The sequence below is a fragment of the Vicugna pacos genome, chromosome 8, assembly GCF_048564905.1.
Source record: "Vicugna pacos chromosome 8, VicPac4, whole genome shotgun sequence".
In the NCBI taxonomy this organism is placed as follows: domain Eukaryota; kingdom Metazoa; phylum Chordata; class Mammalia; order Artiodactyla; family Camelidae; genus Vicugna; species Vicugna pacos.
Window position 1 is genome coordinate 7,755,212 of NC_132994.1, and position 20,152 is coordinate 7,775,363.

General features: G+C 39.3%; 1 protein-coding gene across 1 annotated transcript in view; it reads left to right on the forward strand.

The window, feature by feature from the left end:
• EYS (eyes shut homolog) overlaps positions 1-20,152 on the forward strand; it is a 1,174,088-nt gene that overhangs the window by 1,036,275 nt on the left and 117,661 nt on the right. Inside the window, 1 exon segment of the mRNA XM_006211933.3 lies at positions 5,615-5,835. Within this exon segment, the coding sequence (XP_006211995.2) occupies positions 5,615-5,835 (221 nt within the window).

A 20,152-nucleotide genomic window follows, 5' to 3' on the forward strand; every position in this document is an offset into this window, starting at 1 on the left:
CCTTCCCCCCAGGCTCATCATCTATCTCCAGCAACCAGTCTGGGCTTGTCCCTGCGGGCTCGGGTCTAGGGCTGGGGATCACAGGGACCCTCCATGCCAGTTTCTCTTAGTTCTATCTGCCAAGCAGCTGCCACTTTCTCCTCCAAGCCTCAGAGACTCAGCTTCTGTCTCGGCTGACCTCCCAGCTGGAGAGAGGGCATCCCAGAATGAGGGTGCCTTTCTTCCTCTGCTGCTCCCTCCCCGCAGGTCCAGTCCCACACCAATTTTTTTCTTTTTTTCTTTTGTTTTCTTTTTCCCCCTTATCAGATTTTGTGAGAATCCTCCTGTATTTCAAAGTGAGAGACACTCTGCCCTAGTTCAGTGGGTGTTCTGTGTGACTGAATGGGTTTATAGATATAATTCTCAGTGTATTTGTGGGAGAGGGCGAGCTGTGGGTCTCCCTACTCCACCATCTTGGCTTGAAACTTAGAGCATCTTTAAGACAGTTATTTTGTTTCTGTTTTTGTTTCGTTTTGTTTTCATCAGTAATTCATACAACTCCATTTTCTTAAAGTTGGCTTTGGAGATGTATTTTGTTTCTTTGATTGGGCTATGTTTTTCTGTTTCTTCCTGTGCATTGTAACTGTGTGATGGGACCCACATATTTGAAAACACAGTCGTTTCTTCCATTCCATATGGACTGATTTTGTATGGGAAGGGAGGTCTTTTGCTAGTCATCCCAGCTAGGGATTTGGAGAACCTCTCAGACCTTTTCTGTGGAGCTGTCTTCTCTGGACTTATGTTTGTAAATTCCCTGTAATAGAAATCTTCAGGGTTTTTAATTTTTCAATCGCACATAATCCTTTGCTCCCTCTGGTATGTATCTGCATAGCCTCAGGTTCTCTGGAGCTGAGCCACAGCCACCCAGTTCTCTTTTGTTATCAGTAGCCTCAAAGTTTCTAGAGTATGTAGGTCATGTCAGAGCTCTCAAGTCAGGCAAAATAAAAACCAGCCCCTCAGGGATCCCCCTGAAAGGCCAGAATGTTGAAAGCACAGTCCATGCTTCTGTCCCTTTCCACCCTGCCCCAGTCCCAGGAGGAGGCCACCATGCTGCATCAGGGGTCCTCTGAAGCAGCAGCACGTTGCTCGGCTCTTTGGTTTTCAGTGACCCTCCACCCCCAGGCACCTAGAGTACAGTCATCCTTTGCCATATGCATGGGATTGGTTCCGGGACCCCACACAGATACCAATATCCGTGTGCACTCAAGGCCCTTATATAAAACGGTGTAGTATTTGCATAAATCTAGTGTACATCCTCCTATATGTTTTAAATCATCTCTGGATTACTTATAACATCTCATGTAGTGCAAATGCTATGTAAGTAGCTATAAATGCAATATAAATGCTACGGAAATAGTCACTGGCATGGAACAAATTCAAATTTTGCATTTTGGAACTTTCTGGAATTTTCTTCTGGTTCTTTTTGATCCAGGTTGATTAACTCTACAGATTCAGAACCCACAGACACAGAGAATTGACTATACGCTAGGTCCTATCCGTGCTTCAAGACAGAGGACACAGGAAACTCATTTCTCAAGCAGCCCCCTCAGAATCATTATTCTGAATGCACACTCCATGCACAGGGAGAAGTCGGAGTTGGGGAGGGTGGTTTGCCCACTCTTTCCCACTGATCTTGGGGGACGTCTATGGTGAGTGACTGTGTGCTAGTCCAGACCTTCACCTTTACTCTCAGTGACCCCCAAACTCACACCCTTTCCTATCAGCACTATGATTCAGTCAAGATAGGACCTAGTCTCTTGGGCAGCACCCTGAAAAGCCCGCACATTGGACATGTTTTAGACTTCCGTTTCTCTCCCAGAGAGAAACTAGGAGCTGGAAGTTTCATCGTGCCTCGCTGAGTCTGGGCGAGAGCCATGGTGGGTGAGTTTCTAAGACGTTCCTACCAGCCTCAACGCAGCAAGTACGCCCTCGCCTGGACACCAGTGCCTCGTAACCGAATCGATGCATTTCTCACAAAGGGGCTTGGTCTGTATATTGTTGCTGAATCAGTGTTTCCAGGGAGGAAGGAGTTTCTGGAGCTTCCTCTTCTGCCATCTTGCTGATCTGTATGATGCTGTTTTCTAACTATTCAATTTTTATGCTTATTTGCCCAGATTACATTTAATTCTCATATAGTCAAGAACCATCCTACATCTTTCTTCTGTGTTTCCATTTCCCTATATCATTTGCTCACAGGGCAGCAAATCAATTCATTGATTGCTTCACTAAAGTTCAGTTCTTCCTTCAACAAACTGAGGAGATATTATTTTTAGAAAATTCCATAGCTTAGTAAGCCTTACTAATCAAAGATTTAACTGTGAGGTATGGGACCAAGGAAGATTTTACTGATATCTATTAAATTCTTAAAAACTCTTTGTGTGAGCTACTAAATATTAATCTTAGAAGAAATTCAAGAACTTCATGTAAGCAATGCCCTATACCCTATGCCGTATATATTAAATACAGAGAGCTATATTAGAGTTAAAGCCGCATTAATATTCTTTCTTGGATGGTATCCGGTGAGACCTCGCATATGCTGAAGCTGGCGAAAGGTCAAGGTTCTACCAGCCTAGAGTAAGAACGAGGCCTAAAAGACAAGTAGAACCTGAGGAAAAGCAGGGTGGAGTTTCATGAATCAAGTCACTTGTAACAAACTTGTATTAAATCTCCTATTTGTAAAGCACTGCTGTAGACTGTGAGAGCATCTCAAGAGGGCCATGCTGGAGGCCCTGCCCCCAAAAGGGATAGAAATTAATGTAAAAGAAACTGCATGCTCATAGATTATCATGCTATAGGGGGTAGAGAGAAGGAGAGGGAGAGAGGGGTCTTTTAACTGTAAAGGGATGGAGAATCTAGATAAATACTAATTCTGCCTTTCGATCCCCTTTCATTCAATGTCTCTAAACAGTTTTTAAGAATTTAAGACAAACTGCATGCGAAAAGTTTCTTAAAGAAATTCTTCCAAACACTTTACTCAGCATCCCTTATCCACCTTTATTGCAAGACTTAATGTTTCTGGTTTTGAATTTGTCTGCAAACACTTTAGATACCATTAAAAACAAAACTTTGGAACAGCATTAATAAAACTCCGTTCATTCCAATTTTAAATCATCAGAATCCTGGAGAAGGATAAGTCAGCTCCAATAGTTAACCTTCTGGAAAGAGTGCATTTGGAGTTAACTTCCCCCTTTTAAAATGTTTTATTTATTCATTATTACTTTATTTAATTATTTTTATTTGGGAGGGGGTAATTAGGCTTATTTATTTTTAGTGGAGGTACTGGGGATTGAACCCAGGACCTCCTGCATGCTAAGCATGCACTTTACCACTTGAGCTATACCTTCCCCACTACCTTCCCATTAACATAGTTACTTAATTTCAGAAAGATTTGAAGCTGTAAAACAAAACTATACATTGGATCAAGATATCATTACAGAAGTATATGTAGTATTCCAATATCTAAATTTAAATTAAAACAGAACAACAACAACAACAAAAGATAAAGCAGATTCGTATCTGCCTTTACCACTCCCCAGCCCTGAGATTTTAAAAATGTCTTCCCTTTTGTCTATCTTCTGATTTTATTCTTTCATATCATAAAAGAGCGACTGTATTCTTCCGAAGCTTCGGAAGGAAATGGAAAGTTCATTTCGCTCTCATCGGATGTGGAGCCTTTCTCCCTCCGTCACCATTCATATTTTTCATTATCTTGACGATCCCTCCTTGATTGTCCACGTCTGTTCTCTGTGGTTTTATCTTGTAAGATCATATCTTGATGTCAGACTCTATTCTCCATAGTCTGATTCACAAGGAGTTATTAGAAAAGACTTATTTAAAGACCTGTCTCCTCAGGAGTGATTATACACACAAAAGCAGCTCTTGGGTAATTCAGGGTCTGGGGATAGAGGAAGTCAGCCATCTTAATGGTTATCTACGTGCAGCCAGTGGCGGCTGCCTTTTTGGACATTTCAGGATTCCAACTAAGCTTGGGCCTCAGAACAAAAAACTAAATGCGGAGCCATCTACCTCCACTGTTTAGGTGTTTTTAATGATCTAATAAATCGTAGGTAGCTCTGTAGACTTCCCCTCAGATCTGCCTACAGCTGACAGAAGAGATTTTTCCACCCTCTGTCAGTTTTGTGCCAAAACAGCACACTTGTCAAAGTAGTAAGAGGTTTTCTGGTCCACGTGTGTGATCGATACACCAAAATGTCAGAGGTCGTCCGTAAGAGGAAGGCCATGACCTTGGATCCACTGAGTCTGTAGCTTCATGATGGATCCCAGATTGCCTTAGCAGTGAGTCACTTATCTTAGCTGATAAAAGGGCCCTGCTAAGAGTTTCTTAGCATAATTAATCTAAATATGAGAAAGAATATGAAAACAGACATAATCCAACTGCATGAGGGTTCTGCCCATACACCTTGAAACCTCCATCCACTATACCCAAAGACAGCTGTCCTCCGGATGACTATATATCTGAATCCTATAGGAAGTATTCAGAAAAAAATAAGGAATGCCCTTAAGGGCAGAGCCTGAGTCACTGAAAAAGAACAGGAGCTCCAATAATAGGGTTAGTTTGAGCTATTATGGGTCATGGAGATGCTTTGGTGTTCCTAGAATTGAACATGCTTCTGGTCTCTAAAAGCACGTTTGCATCAAACCAGCACATGTTAATATAAATATTAAGTGATATTACTGAGCATCTCCCATTCTCTCCCCCACAACCCCGCTAAGAATCCTAACTTAATTATTTTTCTCTAGCTTTTGGATTCTTACAATGATGCTTTCCCATATTAAAGTATCTGTACTATCAATTCAAATGCTTTTCAGACACCAGCTTGGAGTGGGTGAATGTGTTTGGGGGATAAGGATGTCAGAGATGTAAACTGTGCAAATGCTGCTATGTCTGTCTGCCATTTGCTCAACAGTCTTGAAGATCAAGTCTCATTACCTGTCCAGCTAGATTTCAACTGCAGCTCATAAATCCCTACTGAGGGGAGTTGCATTTTATATGCATCTAAATGATGGAGTTCAATTTTCATATGTTGCTGAGGGGAGGGAAAGACGAGATCAAGTGGCAGTTTACATTGTGCAAATGATCTTATCTCTCTGGTCAATGAGTATTAATAAGCTCTATTTTCAAATAAGGTCACATTCTGAGGAACTACGGGGTGAGGACTTAAACATATGAATTTAGGGGAACAAAATTCAGTCCCTAACAATAGTTAATTAACAAGGCTTCACTTGCCTTACCAGTCATTATTTGGTAATGTTTATGTTAAAATGCAAATCCTGAGTTCCAAAATACATGTTAAAGTAATCAGTCCGCAAGTTTTGGTGAATATCCTTTTTTACAGCTAAATGTTATTAGATATTGTGAGAGATACAAAAGAAATACTTTCCTAAAGTAACTTATCCCACCACCTACTAGTGATACAAAAGTAAGCATCAGGTGCAACCTGTTTTATGCAGAAAAACCCATCAACACATGCAATTACACAACAAGACATTCTAGGTCTTTCCCAGATAATCTGACAACACCTTATAAGATTTTTTTTTTGGCTTTTTCCTAAAGGTATATTTTGAAAAAATATTCCTTGGCCATATCCCCACAAATGTTAAGATCCATAAGAATGCAGGCTCCGTTTATGGATTCAAGGGCTGCATTCAAGAGCTTCAGGTAAACAACAGAGAGCTCTTCATCATCGATGAAGCTCTACGTGGGAAGAACATTGAGAACTGCCACGTCCTTGGCTGTACTCACCATCTGTGTCGCAACAATGGCACCTGTGTCAGGTATGTGGTAGCCTCCTGATCTCCAGCCTGGGTTGCGTGAATCCAGATTCTTAAAACAACAAAACCAGCAGAAGTGTTGCCTGAGTGACAGAAAAGAAAGGTCTGGAACTTCCAAGTTTTTATATGCATCACCTAGATGATAATGTTTGCTCAGAGAAATTTATATATTGTGGTTCTAATATCAAGAAATTCCTAGCCTCTGAAACTACTGGCTGACTAGACCTGATTTTGGCAATTTTAAATGGATCCAGGTGTAATTTAATGACAGTGTTAGGCTCTTTGAAAATATGAATGAGAGATTATTATTTGTTGATAATGGATTTGTTGCATTAATTTTATTTTTTCTTTTTGCTTCATCTTAAAAATAAATCTACTTAGATCTCTAAGATTAGAGATGGAGAAAGAAGACCTATATCCATTTCTTCTTTTTACTTGCAATCTTCACTTCAGGGAAGAAAAATCTTCTATAGACTTTTTTTTCCTCCTTGAAGTAAAGAGTCATCCTTCTTATAAACTTAAGAAGATCTTAATTAAAATTACTTTCTTTTCCACTAACATGTCTTAAATGGATTGACCCTGTGGGAAACTCATTTGGGCAATGTAGGAAGTATTCCCCAATTTCTTCAATCCTCTGAGAAATCTTTATTTCAGGGCTACAAATAACAAGAGAGTGGAAGCAAAAACATATGCAGATTATAATCATTCCAGTCAAGGAAAAATTGGCAAAATCTCACAGGAAATATCTTAATTAATTCACCTCAGTGTTGCTAAGGGGCAAGCTATCAATTAGTTAATGACTCTCGAAAAGTAAATATCTATGTGCATCATGTAAGAAAGAGAAAAATTCTCTTAAAAAAGGAGAATAGGAAATGGTAGGCAGAGGTGGTCTTGAAAGCAGTCACTCGCATAGAAAAAGAAAAAAGAGAGGGGGAGAGAATGAAATGGCAAAGACGAGGGCAGAGGAACGGACAGTTATGATGATGTCAGGGTGACGTACTTATCAGACAGCCGCAAACTGACCACAATAAACTTGAAGAAAACGCATAGTGGGGAAGGAAGAGTTCAGCTCTTACACTGTCTAAAACCTTTGCTTCTGATTAACTGTGTCTAAGTCTGTGACTTCAGTTACGCATTTGTAAATAACAAGCTGTCTCATATAGGGAAAGTATAGCAGATAAAGTTTTAGAAGATTTTATACGAGTGAATTTTTCCTGGCCATGGTCACTTGTCTAAAGGAAATAAAATCAAGGCTTAAGTAATTAAGTAATAAGTATTCTGTTTTATAATAAACCCATCAATAGCGATTATTTTTAAAATTATAATAATGTAAAAATTATCCAGCAGGGCAACCTTCAGAGCCTTGCAGGGAAAAAAAAATGCATTTTTGCCTAATTAAGGAAAATAAAAACAGGAAAAAAAGCTTCTCATACTGACTTTCTAAGGCCTGAGGCATTTGTGTCGTTTAACCTAAATAAATACTGTCACTGAGGCTTTACCACTGATAGACTCACAGAAGTGACAAGAATCGTGTTTTCTCCCTTCCTGTGTGTGGTGACCAGACTCTGTCATGGTCCCTGGGATTCCAGTCCTGGTGTCCACGCCTTTGCAGGGCGCCCTCTCCTTGGTGCAGTCAGGACCTGTGACTTGCCTTTAACCAACAGAATAACCAATGCAACAGGGTGAGGAGATGTCACTTCCATGATTAGGTCACCGAGGATTGTGAGCTGCCTCTTGCAAGGAGACTCGTTCTCCTGCTGGCTTTGGTAAAGTGGGAAGTGACATGAGGATGGTCCATGTGACAAGGCACTGAGACTGGCTTCCTCCAGCCAGCAATCAGAGAGGAGTGGAGGCTGGCCTCTGACTGACAGCCAGCTGCCATTGACGTCCTCAGTTCTAAAACTGCAAGAAACTAAATTTTACCAACAGTCACATAAGTTGGGGAGTAGGTCTTTTCCCAGCAGAATGTTGAGATGAGATCCCAACCTGACCAACACCCTGATGGAGCTTGTGACGTCTTATTACACAGAGGGCCCAGTGAAGCCTTCCCAAACTCTTCCCTCAGGGCAACAATGAGATAATACGTGTGTGTTAAGCTGCTGATTTTGTGGTAATTTTGCTATGCAGCAACAGAAAACAAAAACGCTCTAATTTTCTATGTAAGCATCTGACATCACCCATTTGGAGAAGCAGGTAAAAGTTAGTTTTACTTTAGAACATTAGCTGTCTGAGCTAATTGTAAGCTAGGTACATGTTAAATAAAATAAACCTCTTATTTACACAAACGAAAAGAACCTCACATTACTCCCAGTCTTGGTTACTGAATATGTGCTTGAAAATGAAAGATGATCGTCCTAGTAGCATAGTTACAAGCAGTCATAGGTTGACTTATACATACATATACACATTCTCTTGTATGTCACCCAGCATGCATTGCCTGAGGACCAGCTAAGAGCCAAGGAGTCTGTGAAATAAAGGTGTGCATTCAAGACCCCATCCTGCACACAGGGGTTTTCACTCTAGTGTGGAAGTTTATCGACTCTTCAGGTCTCAGGGTAAATCTTCCCACAAAGATGTCTCTCTCTTCTGTCATACACATCATGCTGGCCTTCCATATGCATATCTCAGTCTTTCAAATGCTCAACCTCTACTCCAGGGAAATTCACTCAAGTGTCAACGGACTTTGGTGAGCACTACTTAAGGTCTTCTAGGTCTGTATGTGCTTTTCTATTGTGAATCAAATGGAGACTTAACAGCCATGCACCCAACAAATGAAATACTGTTCCTGTCCTATGAGCAACATGATTGCTATCTTGATCGCCAGTGCCGAACTCCCCTAAAGCACCCTTTGCATCACTACATACAGGGCATGCTGATCTGTGGCAACTATGACGTCGCCCCAGCATCTCCCCGTGCACACCAACACCATAATACACTGGAGTTGGTCAGTTTCCAAACAACGGTAACAAAAATAGACTTGTCAGAAGGCTCATAAGAACAGCCCCTAGGAAGTCAAAAGTTTAATACAAAAAGAGCACAGACAACTATAAATCCAGAGGAATGATCATCAGAATGAGATTGCTGTTTGACTCTTCTCTGGTCTGTCTAAAACACCAAAACTCAGCCTATGACAGAGCAGTAACCCGAAGGAGAACCAGAATATGTACTGAGGGGGAACTCCGTGAGGCCATGAGCAGCTTCAGTCTGTGAGAAGAACACGGATCAAAAAAATAGGTCCCTGAGAAACCCTGCCATGACCAACGCCCTGCCCCCAGCAGATGCAGACCCACACTTGGAATACAGTGAGCGCTGTTAAGTTTTCCAACCAAGGAACCAAGAGAAATTCTGCTACTGAGCCCCATTCTGGCTCAGAAAAAAATGGGTCTGAACTGGCCTAATGTCTTTGGAAACTCACTTCTCATCTATGTTGCTGGCCAGAGCCAAAGGCTCCTTGCCTCTCTGCTGCCACATCACAACATGCATCTCTCCAAGATCTTCCAGACTCCCAACGCTTTTCACCCATTGGGTCTGTCCATGCCATCTGCCTTGATCCCACTCCTGCCTCCAGCCAGGCAGACTTCTAAGCTCCCCTCCTCTTTCCTCCTACTTTCAAAGAAGGGGAGATTAGATCCAAGATAGTTTTCAACATAGCAGTGCAATTTAAATAAGCTATATTAATATTCAACATTTCTGGGTCCAAAGGGAATGGATGAAGTGAACTGATGGAATTCTTCTCATGTCTGTGAGTTTTATTATTTTATTTTCAATATAATAGATCATCTATGTTCAGAATAAAAGAATCATTATTACAAAGACAGGAAGAAAGGTCTTGCACCTTTTTGCTTTCTTGTCTCAAGATACAAAAACACTAATATTTTAAGACTATAGCATGTGTACATGAGGTTTTCAGTTGAAAATGCAAATAATACTTTCTCATCACAGTTTATGTTCTTCTAATCCATGGAATCTCATCTAAAGGTTGGGGAATGCCGCTTAATGAAGGAGAAATGTTTCAGTCTACATACACACACAACACACACACTCATTCACATACACACACCCCTGAGCATTCTAATCTGTCTTCTGGGAACACAAGTCCACTTTTCCCAACGTGTAAAGAATGATGGTGGTTTAACAAGAAATAGCCCAAAAAGAAGCATGCTGTACACAAGAGTAGAATGGTAAGTGAACAGAGGTTCGGTACACTTTAGGGTTCATAAACAAAACATTTTTTATAAACAAAACATATTTAGAGACAAAATCTTCATTAACTTTAGCAGTTTGGTTGATGTAATTTCCTGTTATTAAATGCTGTCCTTACGTTATCCATGGAAGCAATCTGCTTACAAGAAGACAAATTTCATGTTGAAAAGTGTTAAGAGGAGTAACACTTCAGCAGCTTTCCTGAGCAAATGTCATTCTGCTTGGAGCACCATCAAATGTTTCTGCACAGTATCCAATCTCTTTTCATTTTGTTATAAATCTGTGCTAGAATTTTCAAACCCCTGTGGTTGCTCATCTCAGAGAAATCCAAATTGCATGCAGCGAAATTCAGTTTAGAAAAGTGATACAGAAGGGTGTTTCTGAGGATTCAGACCCCTATGGACTTCGAACAAGCTGCTTCCAAAAGGGCACGGGAAGGTTAGCAAATTAAATGGATAATATTTAAATCACTTTCTCCTTTCTGTGCCAGCTGTTTTAAAATAGGTTAAACAATAATTAAAAAGGAGCACCACGTTTGGGAATGCACCATAGACAAACGCACTAAGAACTCATGTCGCTGACATTGTGGCGAGTAATTACTGAGACAGGAATTTTAAGACTTAGTTTTAATTTTACCAGGAGCTAAACCAAGCTAAGGAATGGGTTTCACCATGTGTTAAAAGTCAGTCATTCCTGTGAATGAATGCAGGAGAAGGCGCTTTCCACTCCTCTGACTGTTCTCATAGCTTTTATTCATGACTAACCAGGGCTACGCTTCACGCGCTAGGACAGGGGGTCAGCACGCTGTTTTTGTAAAGGGCCAGATAGCAAATATTTTAGACTCTTCATCGCAACTATACACCCTGTTACTGTAACATCAAAGCAGCCATTGACAGTAGATGAATGAACGGACGTGGCCATCTTCCAATAAAACATTTTTATAAAAATAGGTGTCTGGCAAAATTTGGCCCATAGTTTGCAGATCACTGCCCTCAGTCAACAGATGTGTAAAATAGTTTTAGTCAGTTAATTGACTAGGGAAGTCCACCTCAATTTAATTTTTCTGTTGTTTAATGCAATGTTTTATGTATTTATTTATTTATTTATTACTTACTTACTTACTTATACACATACACACACATAAAGACATTATAAAATATTGGCTCACTTAATTATGGAGGCTGAGAAGCCTACTGTCTGCCACCTGCAAGCTGGAGATCCAGCACTGGTGTGTAGATTCCAGTCCGAGTCTGAAGGCTTGAGAACCCAGGGTGCTGGTGACAGGAGATCAGTGTCACAGCCCCACAGTCAGGCAGACAGCAAATTTAACCTTCCTCCTCTTTTGTTCCATTCAGACCTTCAGAGGATGGATGTGACCCGTCCATTGGGAAAGGCCACAGGCTTTACTCAGTCTGCTGATTCAAATAGGAGTGTCTTCTGTCACAGACACACTCAGAAATAATGTTTAGCCAGTTATCTGGGCGTCTGGTGGACCAGTCAAGTTGACGCATAAAATTAGCTGTAACAGAAATCTCAAAAATATATACATTATACATATATATACATATACACACATATATATACACATATATATAAATTTCTAACATTAGGGAATTTTCTTTGCCCTCCATGTCCAGAGTGAATAGCAGTAAAAGCTGATTTCTTCCTTTTTTTTCTCTTTCAGTCCATTTTCCCTAAAATTATCTCATTTCATAAACTTTTTCAACATTGTCAGGTTAAAAGAAGTCATTTTTCTGAAACATGCTGTACACCAGAAATTGACACATTGTAACTGACTATACTTTAATTTTTTTAAAAAAAAGAAGTCATTTTTCATGATTTCTGAGGTACTTAGTTTCTAAATCATGTAACCCTTCAAAATGAGGCAGGAGCCATAAATGGAACTTGAAATTGCAATAGTAACAACTACTACAGAATACAAAGAATGAGGGTATTAATGTCACAACTTTTCTGTCTGTTCTGTAATGAGTGGCCACACCCCACAAAATGTTTACCTGTCTTCACTGCCATTTCACAGTGGCAGGTAGCTAGGCAACACCTGCTGAGGTCTTTTAGTTGATACTCTGTATCCCAGACAGACTGCCCGTAATCTAGCTCAGCAGTCTACCCAAATCTAAATATCCATAGGAAAATCTGCCTATTTCAGATCAATTTCTCACCACCCACTTTACACTACTAACAACTTCAAATATTTAATCTCTCTTTTTAGTTGCTACTTGTCTGCCTTCAATATTTTTGAAATTGTACTCAGGATTTATTTTATGCATATATATTTAATTTTTTATGGGGGAGGTAATTTACTTTTGTTTGGTTTTTTTTTTAATTGAAGTACAGTCAGTTACAATGTATTCATTTCTGGTGTACAGCACAATGTCCCAGTCATATATATACATAGATATATTTGTTTTCATATTCTTTTTCATTAAAGGCTATTACAAGATATTGAATATAGTTCCCTGTGCTATACAGAAGAAATTTGTTTTTTATCTATTTTTATATATAGTGGCTAACATTTACAAATCTTAAATTCTTAAATTTATCCCTTCCCACCCACTTTCCCCCAGTAACCATAAAGTTGTTTACTATATCTGCCAGTCTGTTTCTGTTTTGTAGATGAGTTTATTAGTGTCCTCTTTTTTACTTTTTTTTTTAGCTGCCACATATGAGTGATATCAAATGGTATTTTTCTTTCTCTTTCTGGCTTACTTCACTTAGAATGATGATCTCTAGGTCCATCCACGTTGCTGCAAATGGCATTATTTTAATCTTTTTTATGGCTGAGTAGTATTCCATTGTATAAATATACCCCAGCTTCTTTATCCAGTCATCTGTCAATGAACATTTAGGTTATTCCCATGTCTTGGCTATTGTATATAGTGCTGCTATGAACACTGGGGTGCATGTATTTTTTTGAATTTGAGTACCCTCCAGATATATGTCCAGGAGTGGGATTGCTGGATCATATAGTAAGTCTATTTTTAGCTTTTTGAGGAATCTTCATACTGTTCCCCATAATGTCTGTAATTTAGATTTATATATATATATATATATTTCTTTAAACAGGGGTACTGGAGATTGAACCCATGTACTCTACCACTGAGTTATACCTTTCCCCCTGTACTCAGGATTTAAATGCCTCTTGTACTAGAGGACTAATTTGTGTTTGGTTAGATTATTCTTATCTGTAAAACTTCGCTGAGCTCCAAACATCTCAATTGTATGTGACCCCTACTGCAAAGGAATGGGGAAAGGGAAAATATCCAACCAAGTTTCCGGTAAAAACTTTGAAGCATATGTGGTATCCACATTTCTTTTGTTGTGTTAATTTAATTGAGCATTTAAGACATTTATCTATGTACTCCATTCATTAAAAGCAGTTTAACCTTTATTAAGGGATGCAAATAGAAAAACTTTTGTTTTTCTTCTTTCACTTATATCAAACATGCTCTGTGGGATCTCTTTACTGTCCCTGAACAGAACCTCATGTAGGTTCACATTCACATTATTAAAAACATCTGCTTCAACCTACTCCAGCTTAAAACCCCTATCTTCTGCTCAGTTTGGCAGTCACCAGTCCCCTGCCAGTTGGATGGACCTCCAGTTCAAGAACTTGATGGGGAAAGAATGTGGTATGTTCTCCCTGATGCCTCTCTATCCTCTTCTGCTTCCAATTTTTCCAGATTTGGGGCTATCTTGGAGCAAGAGGGATTTCATTTTAAAGGATTCAAAGGTTTTCTTTAACCAGTGCCCTTACGGTTTTTGTATGCTCTCCCTGCGATGGAAGCTCAGTTCTGGGTCTCTTGACACGTACACGTGTGAGTGTCCACCAAACCCTGCACAAGGGGCCGCTCCTTGGCACAGCTGCTGGAAGGGCATAGTTGTCTGGTTTGTCTCTCCCAGGCTTCTGTTTCAAACTCCTCATCTGCTGGTGCCCCTCACCCAGTAGCAGAGCTGGTTTACTCTAAAGCTAAGGAAGCCAAGAGGCGCCCACCCTTGCACGTATCCTGCTGAGACTGGGGAGTTACTAGGAATCGTAGCAGTTTGCTAATAGTCCCCTTTTGGACTGGAAACCAGGTTTCAATCAGGAAGCATTTCCATGTAAGCATTTTCCATGAAAAGCGTGATGAAATTTCAGAGAAACAGATCTGAATCTCTCCAAGTTTCCTTGTAATTAATTGTGATTTATTTCCTCACTGTAACTAAGTATTCACTTTTACTCATAAGTTTGTGTATGCTTGTTTGAATACTTTTTGTTCTAAAGGACCAAAAATTATATAAGCTGTAAGCCCCTACAAAATCCAGAGTCACATCTGTTCAGTAGGCAATACACTTAGGCAGGGTACTGGCTAAGTAGGTAACTCAAGGCCAGTGTCATAGGTTAATTTTCAAAAAGTTAGAAACCTGACTTTCATGCAAGTATATAATGAACACAAGCCAAAAATTTATTTATCTCATTAATAACAGAACCACTAGTTTGGTAAGAGTGGTTCAAAGGGGATTCAGGAAACTGGGCATTCATAGGCACCGAACAAAAACTGGAACACAATTGCCAGCTTAGAAACCTGGCACTCGTAGTTAGTATCCCACAAAGGAATAAAGTGTAAAATTGCGGTTTTCTCTCCTACCAGTCTGTGCTCATTTGCATCCACATCAGACCAAATTCTCCAAGTCAGCATGGAACATCCCAGAGTCGGGGCTAAGCAATAGTAAATAGTGAGCCAAGTGAAAGTGTGTATTTCCAGAGAATTACATCGGCCTTGAGCAGGTCCGTCAGACAACACTCTGCTATGATATTACTAGAACATGGAGTTATCTTTTTGCTTTCTATGTTTTGGACATTTCCCGACACCGCCACCTCCTGTGTTACCAAGAGATGGGAGTCCCAGCTGCTTCAGGGCCACCCCTCTGCTTTCCTTAATGTTCAACAAGCTGGAGCAAAACAGTACTAAGACGAACAGACCCACTTCAGTCTTCCATGGTGCGGAAAGCGAACATATCAATGCCATTATTAGGAAAAAATTAAAAAAAAAACACAGGCATAGTTTAGCTCCCTATTACTTAGACTAAATGTAATGCATCATAACAAAATATTTTGGTAATTTTTTTCCTGCAATATCCATGTTTAGAAGTTTTTTAATCCAAGTCTCCTTAATTAAAATGAAATTTGTGTCTCTTTCATACCACAAGCACCGCCAAGCTCCTCTTTCAGGTGAAGCAGTATGGTGAGATTCACAAAGCTGGATAAGACATGGAATCATTGTCTGCATGCTCTTTTGCTCATGTTAATCTCAAGTTTGTAAAACACTAAGGGTTGTAGGATAAAATGAGTTTTTTCATTTATCCAGATGAAGTGCGGTCTTAGGTTAAAACAGCCCTGGCTTCATAGTCTGTTGTTTATCTTTTTGATCTCATTTCTTTCCCTCATTCTACAAGTGCCAGGTATTGTGAAAATGGATTGATGTGGGGTCATTTATTTTTTCTCGGAAAGCGTGACTGAAGCTGCAAAGTTTTTAGTTGCTCAAAAAAGTGAATCACATATTTGGAAAGCAGAACTCTCATCTATGTACCAATGTAAGTGTCAAAGGGCTCTTGGTAAAGTACAAATGCGGTTTAAATTGATTTTCTAACCACTGTTATTACTTCCACCCTTGAGTGTAGCAAGAAGGATTGAGCATTTGTCTTTGTGGGACAGAAAGCATGTCAGTCCTCTGCAGAGTTTCACTAAAGTCAGGATTGTAAATACAAACATATTTAAATTAGAACAAATGAGATTAAGCATGGAAGGAACTGTGTCAAATTTGAGTAGTCTCAAAGAGTTAAATGTTTCAAGGTTTGACTAATGGGAAAGACCACTATCAAATTCCACACATATTTTTTACATCATATTTATGCAGCAAGGTCAAACAAGTAGGGGGAAAAAAATCTCATCTTCAATTTTCTCTGCCCTTAGGTAATAAATACATGGAGAACTCATTTACCCTGATTGATCTTCCTGGGCTTAAGAGGCCTCTCTGGCTTAAATCCCATCTGAAAACTATCTTTCCTCTCCTTTTTTTTTTTTTAATAGAATATTAACTTTTTTTCTCTGCTTCAAAGAATAAGCAAGCAAAACACGAGCTGCTAATATGCTGTCCTCAACTGTTTTGCTAAAAAAAAACTCTTTGTTAATGGGTTTTTAGTAGACAATTTTATGTCAAAACCTGTTTGTTTTGTAACTAGAAGTGTTTATTCTTGTTTTAAATCTACATGACTTACCACTTACAGATTGCATTCACACACACACACAAAGATTTAGTAAATTGTGTTAATCACTATAATTTTTACGTATAATTATATATGCCACTGTTAAAATTGTGTGAAAAGCCTGACAAACAAAATTAAAACAGAGCAAAGTGAAAGCTGGAATCAAATGTGATATATCTAGAATCCCTCAGCTTCAGTTTGCAAAATGCTTAAAACAAAGAATTTAAATAATTAATCCAATCCTTTTGGTTCAGCACTAGACAATGCTACCAAGTCTTTCATTTTGTTTCCGGCCCATTTGCTGGCATAGTATGTGTCTTGGGAACATTGCTTAACCTTTATTCTAAAAAAATGGAATAAAAGTTTTTTTTTCCCCACCTGCTTACCTAAATCCCAAGCAATTTGGAGTCAAAAGTTAAAACTTGCTAAAGACTTGAGAATATAAAGACTAGATGGAAAAACACTGTGAAACAAAATTGGTTATTGTTGATTGACATCAAAATGCAATAGTGTCTTCAAGCAAGTACTGCCCAGATAGTAACACTGTTGATTCCCTTTAACGGTTACCAAGTGTTGGCTTTCTTTTGAAAAATGATATAAAGGTATCATTCTTGTTATCAAACTCAGGTTTGGCTGCTAATCACTCAAGAATTCAATACTGAGAGACAAATGTTGAATAAAAGGAAAGAGAGCTTTATTGAGAGAGCCAGCAATCCTGGGGAGTAGGTGGACTCATGTCCCGAAGAACCAGCTCCCAGCTCTCCAGGTTTTGCTTGGAGATTATATAGGGAAAAGAGGAAAAGGTTACGTGCTGGTAGGGGGCAATCTTTTATATTTGGATATGATTATCTCAGTCATGAGGCTCCAAGTAGCTATCAGTTCTCACTTGTTGTTGAAATATTATCTGAGTCATAAATCTTTGGTTTGCTATTCCTGCAGAGTAAGGAACAAAGGTGAAGCCCATAGAACAACTAATCTTAAATTTCGATATGCATCAACGTGGCTTTCTCCATCAGTGTCAAGCTAAGCCAAGTTAATGGTAGAAGTCAGGCACAGTAAGCATAAGATCACAGCCATACCGTAACTAAGAAATAGAGTTGGAATAATGCTGAGGAGCTGAACGTCCCAGTTACAGTCTCATGGACTCAGTCACATCCTGATGTGATTTTATTTTAAAATGGTGTTAATACTTCAAGTATCTTTGGAAGATAGATTTAGATTTCTGTTTCACAAATGGGAAAATGGGGTTTAAGTTGAGTTCAGACATTTGTCCAAGTCAGTACTGATAATAGAGGCAAGATAAATCACAATCTTGTAGACTTTAAGTCAATGCTCTCTGTGCCTAGCTTTGCTATATAAATCACGTACCTGCTCCATCACGCAAAAAAATTAGTTGTCCAAATTAAGTGACCTGGTAACTATTTTCGGCAGTTCTCTGACTTGGAAATTGCAGTCAAGGCCTCAGCTATACATATAAAAATTACAGGGGGAGGGTGTAGCTCAGTGATAGGGTTTCTGCTTAGCATGCATGAGGTCCTGGTTTCAATCCCCAGTAATACCTCCATTAAAATAAGTAAATATATTTCAAGAAACCTAATTACCTCCCCCCAAAACAAAAACAAAAAACAAACAAATGTAAATAAATAAATAAATAAATAAAGTGTTAAAAGAAAAAAAAAGTATAGCTTCCTCCTTGCAGACCAGTCTAACAGGCAGGAGGTCTGTGTCTTGCCCTTACTCTTCAGTATGCCACTAAACATTTCTGGATTTCACTTCCATCCTTTCTATAAAGAGGGGATTAAACTAGATGGGAATTTCCAAAACTATTTTTCAAGACATAATTAATAAGCATTCCTCAGGAAAAGAGATGGAGTACGGCAAAATTTTTTAAGATAAACTCATAAAATGTCACAGGCCGTATTCCCCTCTTGGAGTTTTTCATGGTGACATTCAAGCATGTTAAAGTCCCCTAGAAGATAGCTCATTTAATTCTACTTCATGAAATTTCTAAATATATTTCATCTCCAAGAACAGTTTTCCAGAAATACCCGTTAACCTCTCACAGAAACTTCTCCTTCTCAGAAGCGGGGTGAGGAAATGCTGCACCTGATGACACAAACAAAGTCCAGTAACTGGATTTTTTCCTACCCTTAAAAAACTTCCAAAGCAGAATATCGTACAACAACTGGGAATACACGTTGAGTTTAGCATTCTACAATGCCAAGAATCCTTCGTTCTGCCTACTTACTTTGCCATAGGCTTCCAGACATGCAGGTTTCTCTTTTCAGTCCTGGATTAATGGGTCTTATGAGAAATAATGTTTAAATCTAATAGAACTGACAGAAAATCATGTATGAATCTTGGGGTTCAGTATCAAGGTGGGAAATTGTCTGGATGTTAGAATGTGGGAAGGTCATACCCCAAATATTCACACAACTCATCTCGTTCCCCTTCGCTCTCTCAGAAGTGCTTTGGGGCTTTTTATTTCCTCCCCTAATCTACCCATCCGCAGAGAAACAAAAACTAAAGCCTCAAAATTGTTTTAGTCTTAAATATGAGCTGCAAATATTTATATCAATCATTGCAGAGCGACATTATTTTTTATTTTTTTTTAAATTGAAGTATAGTCAGTTTGCAATTTTGTGTCAATTTCTAGTGTACAGTATAATGTTTCAATCATATATATATATACATATATTCATTTTCATATGCTTTTTCATTATAGGTTACTATAAGATATTGAATATAGTCTACTGTCGTATACAGAAGAAATCTGGGTTTTTAATCTATTTTTATATATGGTAGTTAATATTTGCAAATCTTGGACTCCCAATTTATCCCTTCCCACCACCTTTCCCCTCTGGTAGCCATAAGTATGTTTACTATGTCTGCAAGTCTGTTTTTGTTTTGTAGATGAGTTCATTAGTGTCCTCTTTTTTCTTTTCTTTCCTTTTCTTTTTTTTTTTTAAGATTCCACGTGTAAGTAAAATCACATGGTATTTTTCTTTCTCTTTCTGGCTTACTTCACTTAGAATGATGATCTCCATGTCCATCCATGTTGCTGCAAATGGCATTATTTTATTCTTTTTATGGCTGAGTAGTATTCCATTGTATAAATATACCACAGCTGCTTTGTCCAGTCATCGGTCGATGGACATTTAGGCTATTGTATATAGTGCAGAGTGACATTTTCTGTTCCCAAGACAAAGAGAGGACAGGGCTGGGGAAGAGTGGTGGAGAGGAAAGGAGTCAGAAGAGCAAGAGTTTGCTGAAGTGGAAAGAAGAAGGGCTTTGCCTCAGGGCCAGGATGGCATGGAGGGGACTCAGTACCTCACTGGCCTTGAATGTGGACCACCTGCTGTCACATTCAGGAGTCCTGAAGGCTTGAGATCTCCCTTGAGCAGAGAGTGAACCATTTGTGCACTTATATAGGCATGTAAACATTGATACAGGAAAAAAATGTGGAGCAAGAAGATGGCTGTGTCCCAGTCTCCGTTGAGTCCCTGGGACACGGCCACCAAGTGTGGATCCTTGACTTTGCACAGGAGAGAATTCAAGAGCGAGCCACAGTTGAGTAAAGATAGATTTATTAAGAGGGGTACATACTCTGTAGACAGAGTGCAGGCTGTGTCAGAAGACAAGAGAAAGGCCACGGGGTGTGGGGGTGACTAGCATTTATGGGCTTGATAGCTTCATATGCTGACAAGTGGGAGGATTGTTCCAACTACTTTGGGGAAGGGAATGGGATTCCCAGGAACTGGGCCATCACCTTTGACCTTTTATGATCAGCCTTAAAACTGTCCTGGCACCTGTGGGAGGGCCATTTAGCAGCTACTGTATTTCAATGAGTATA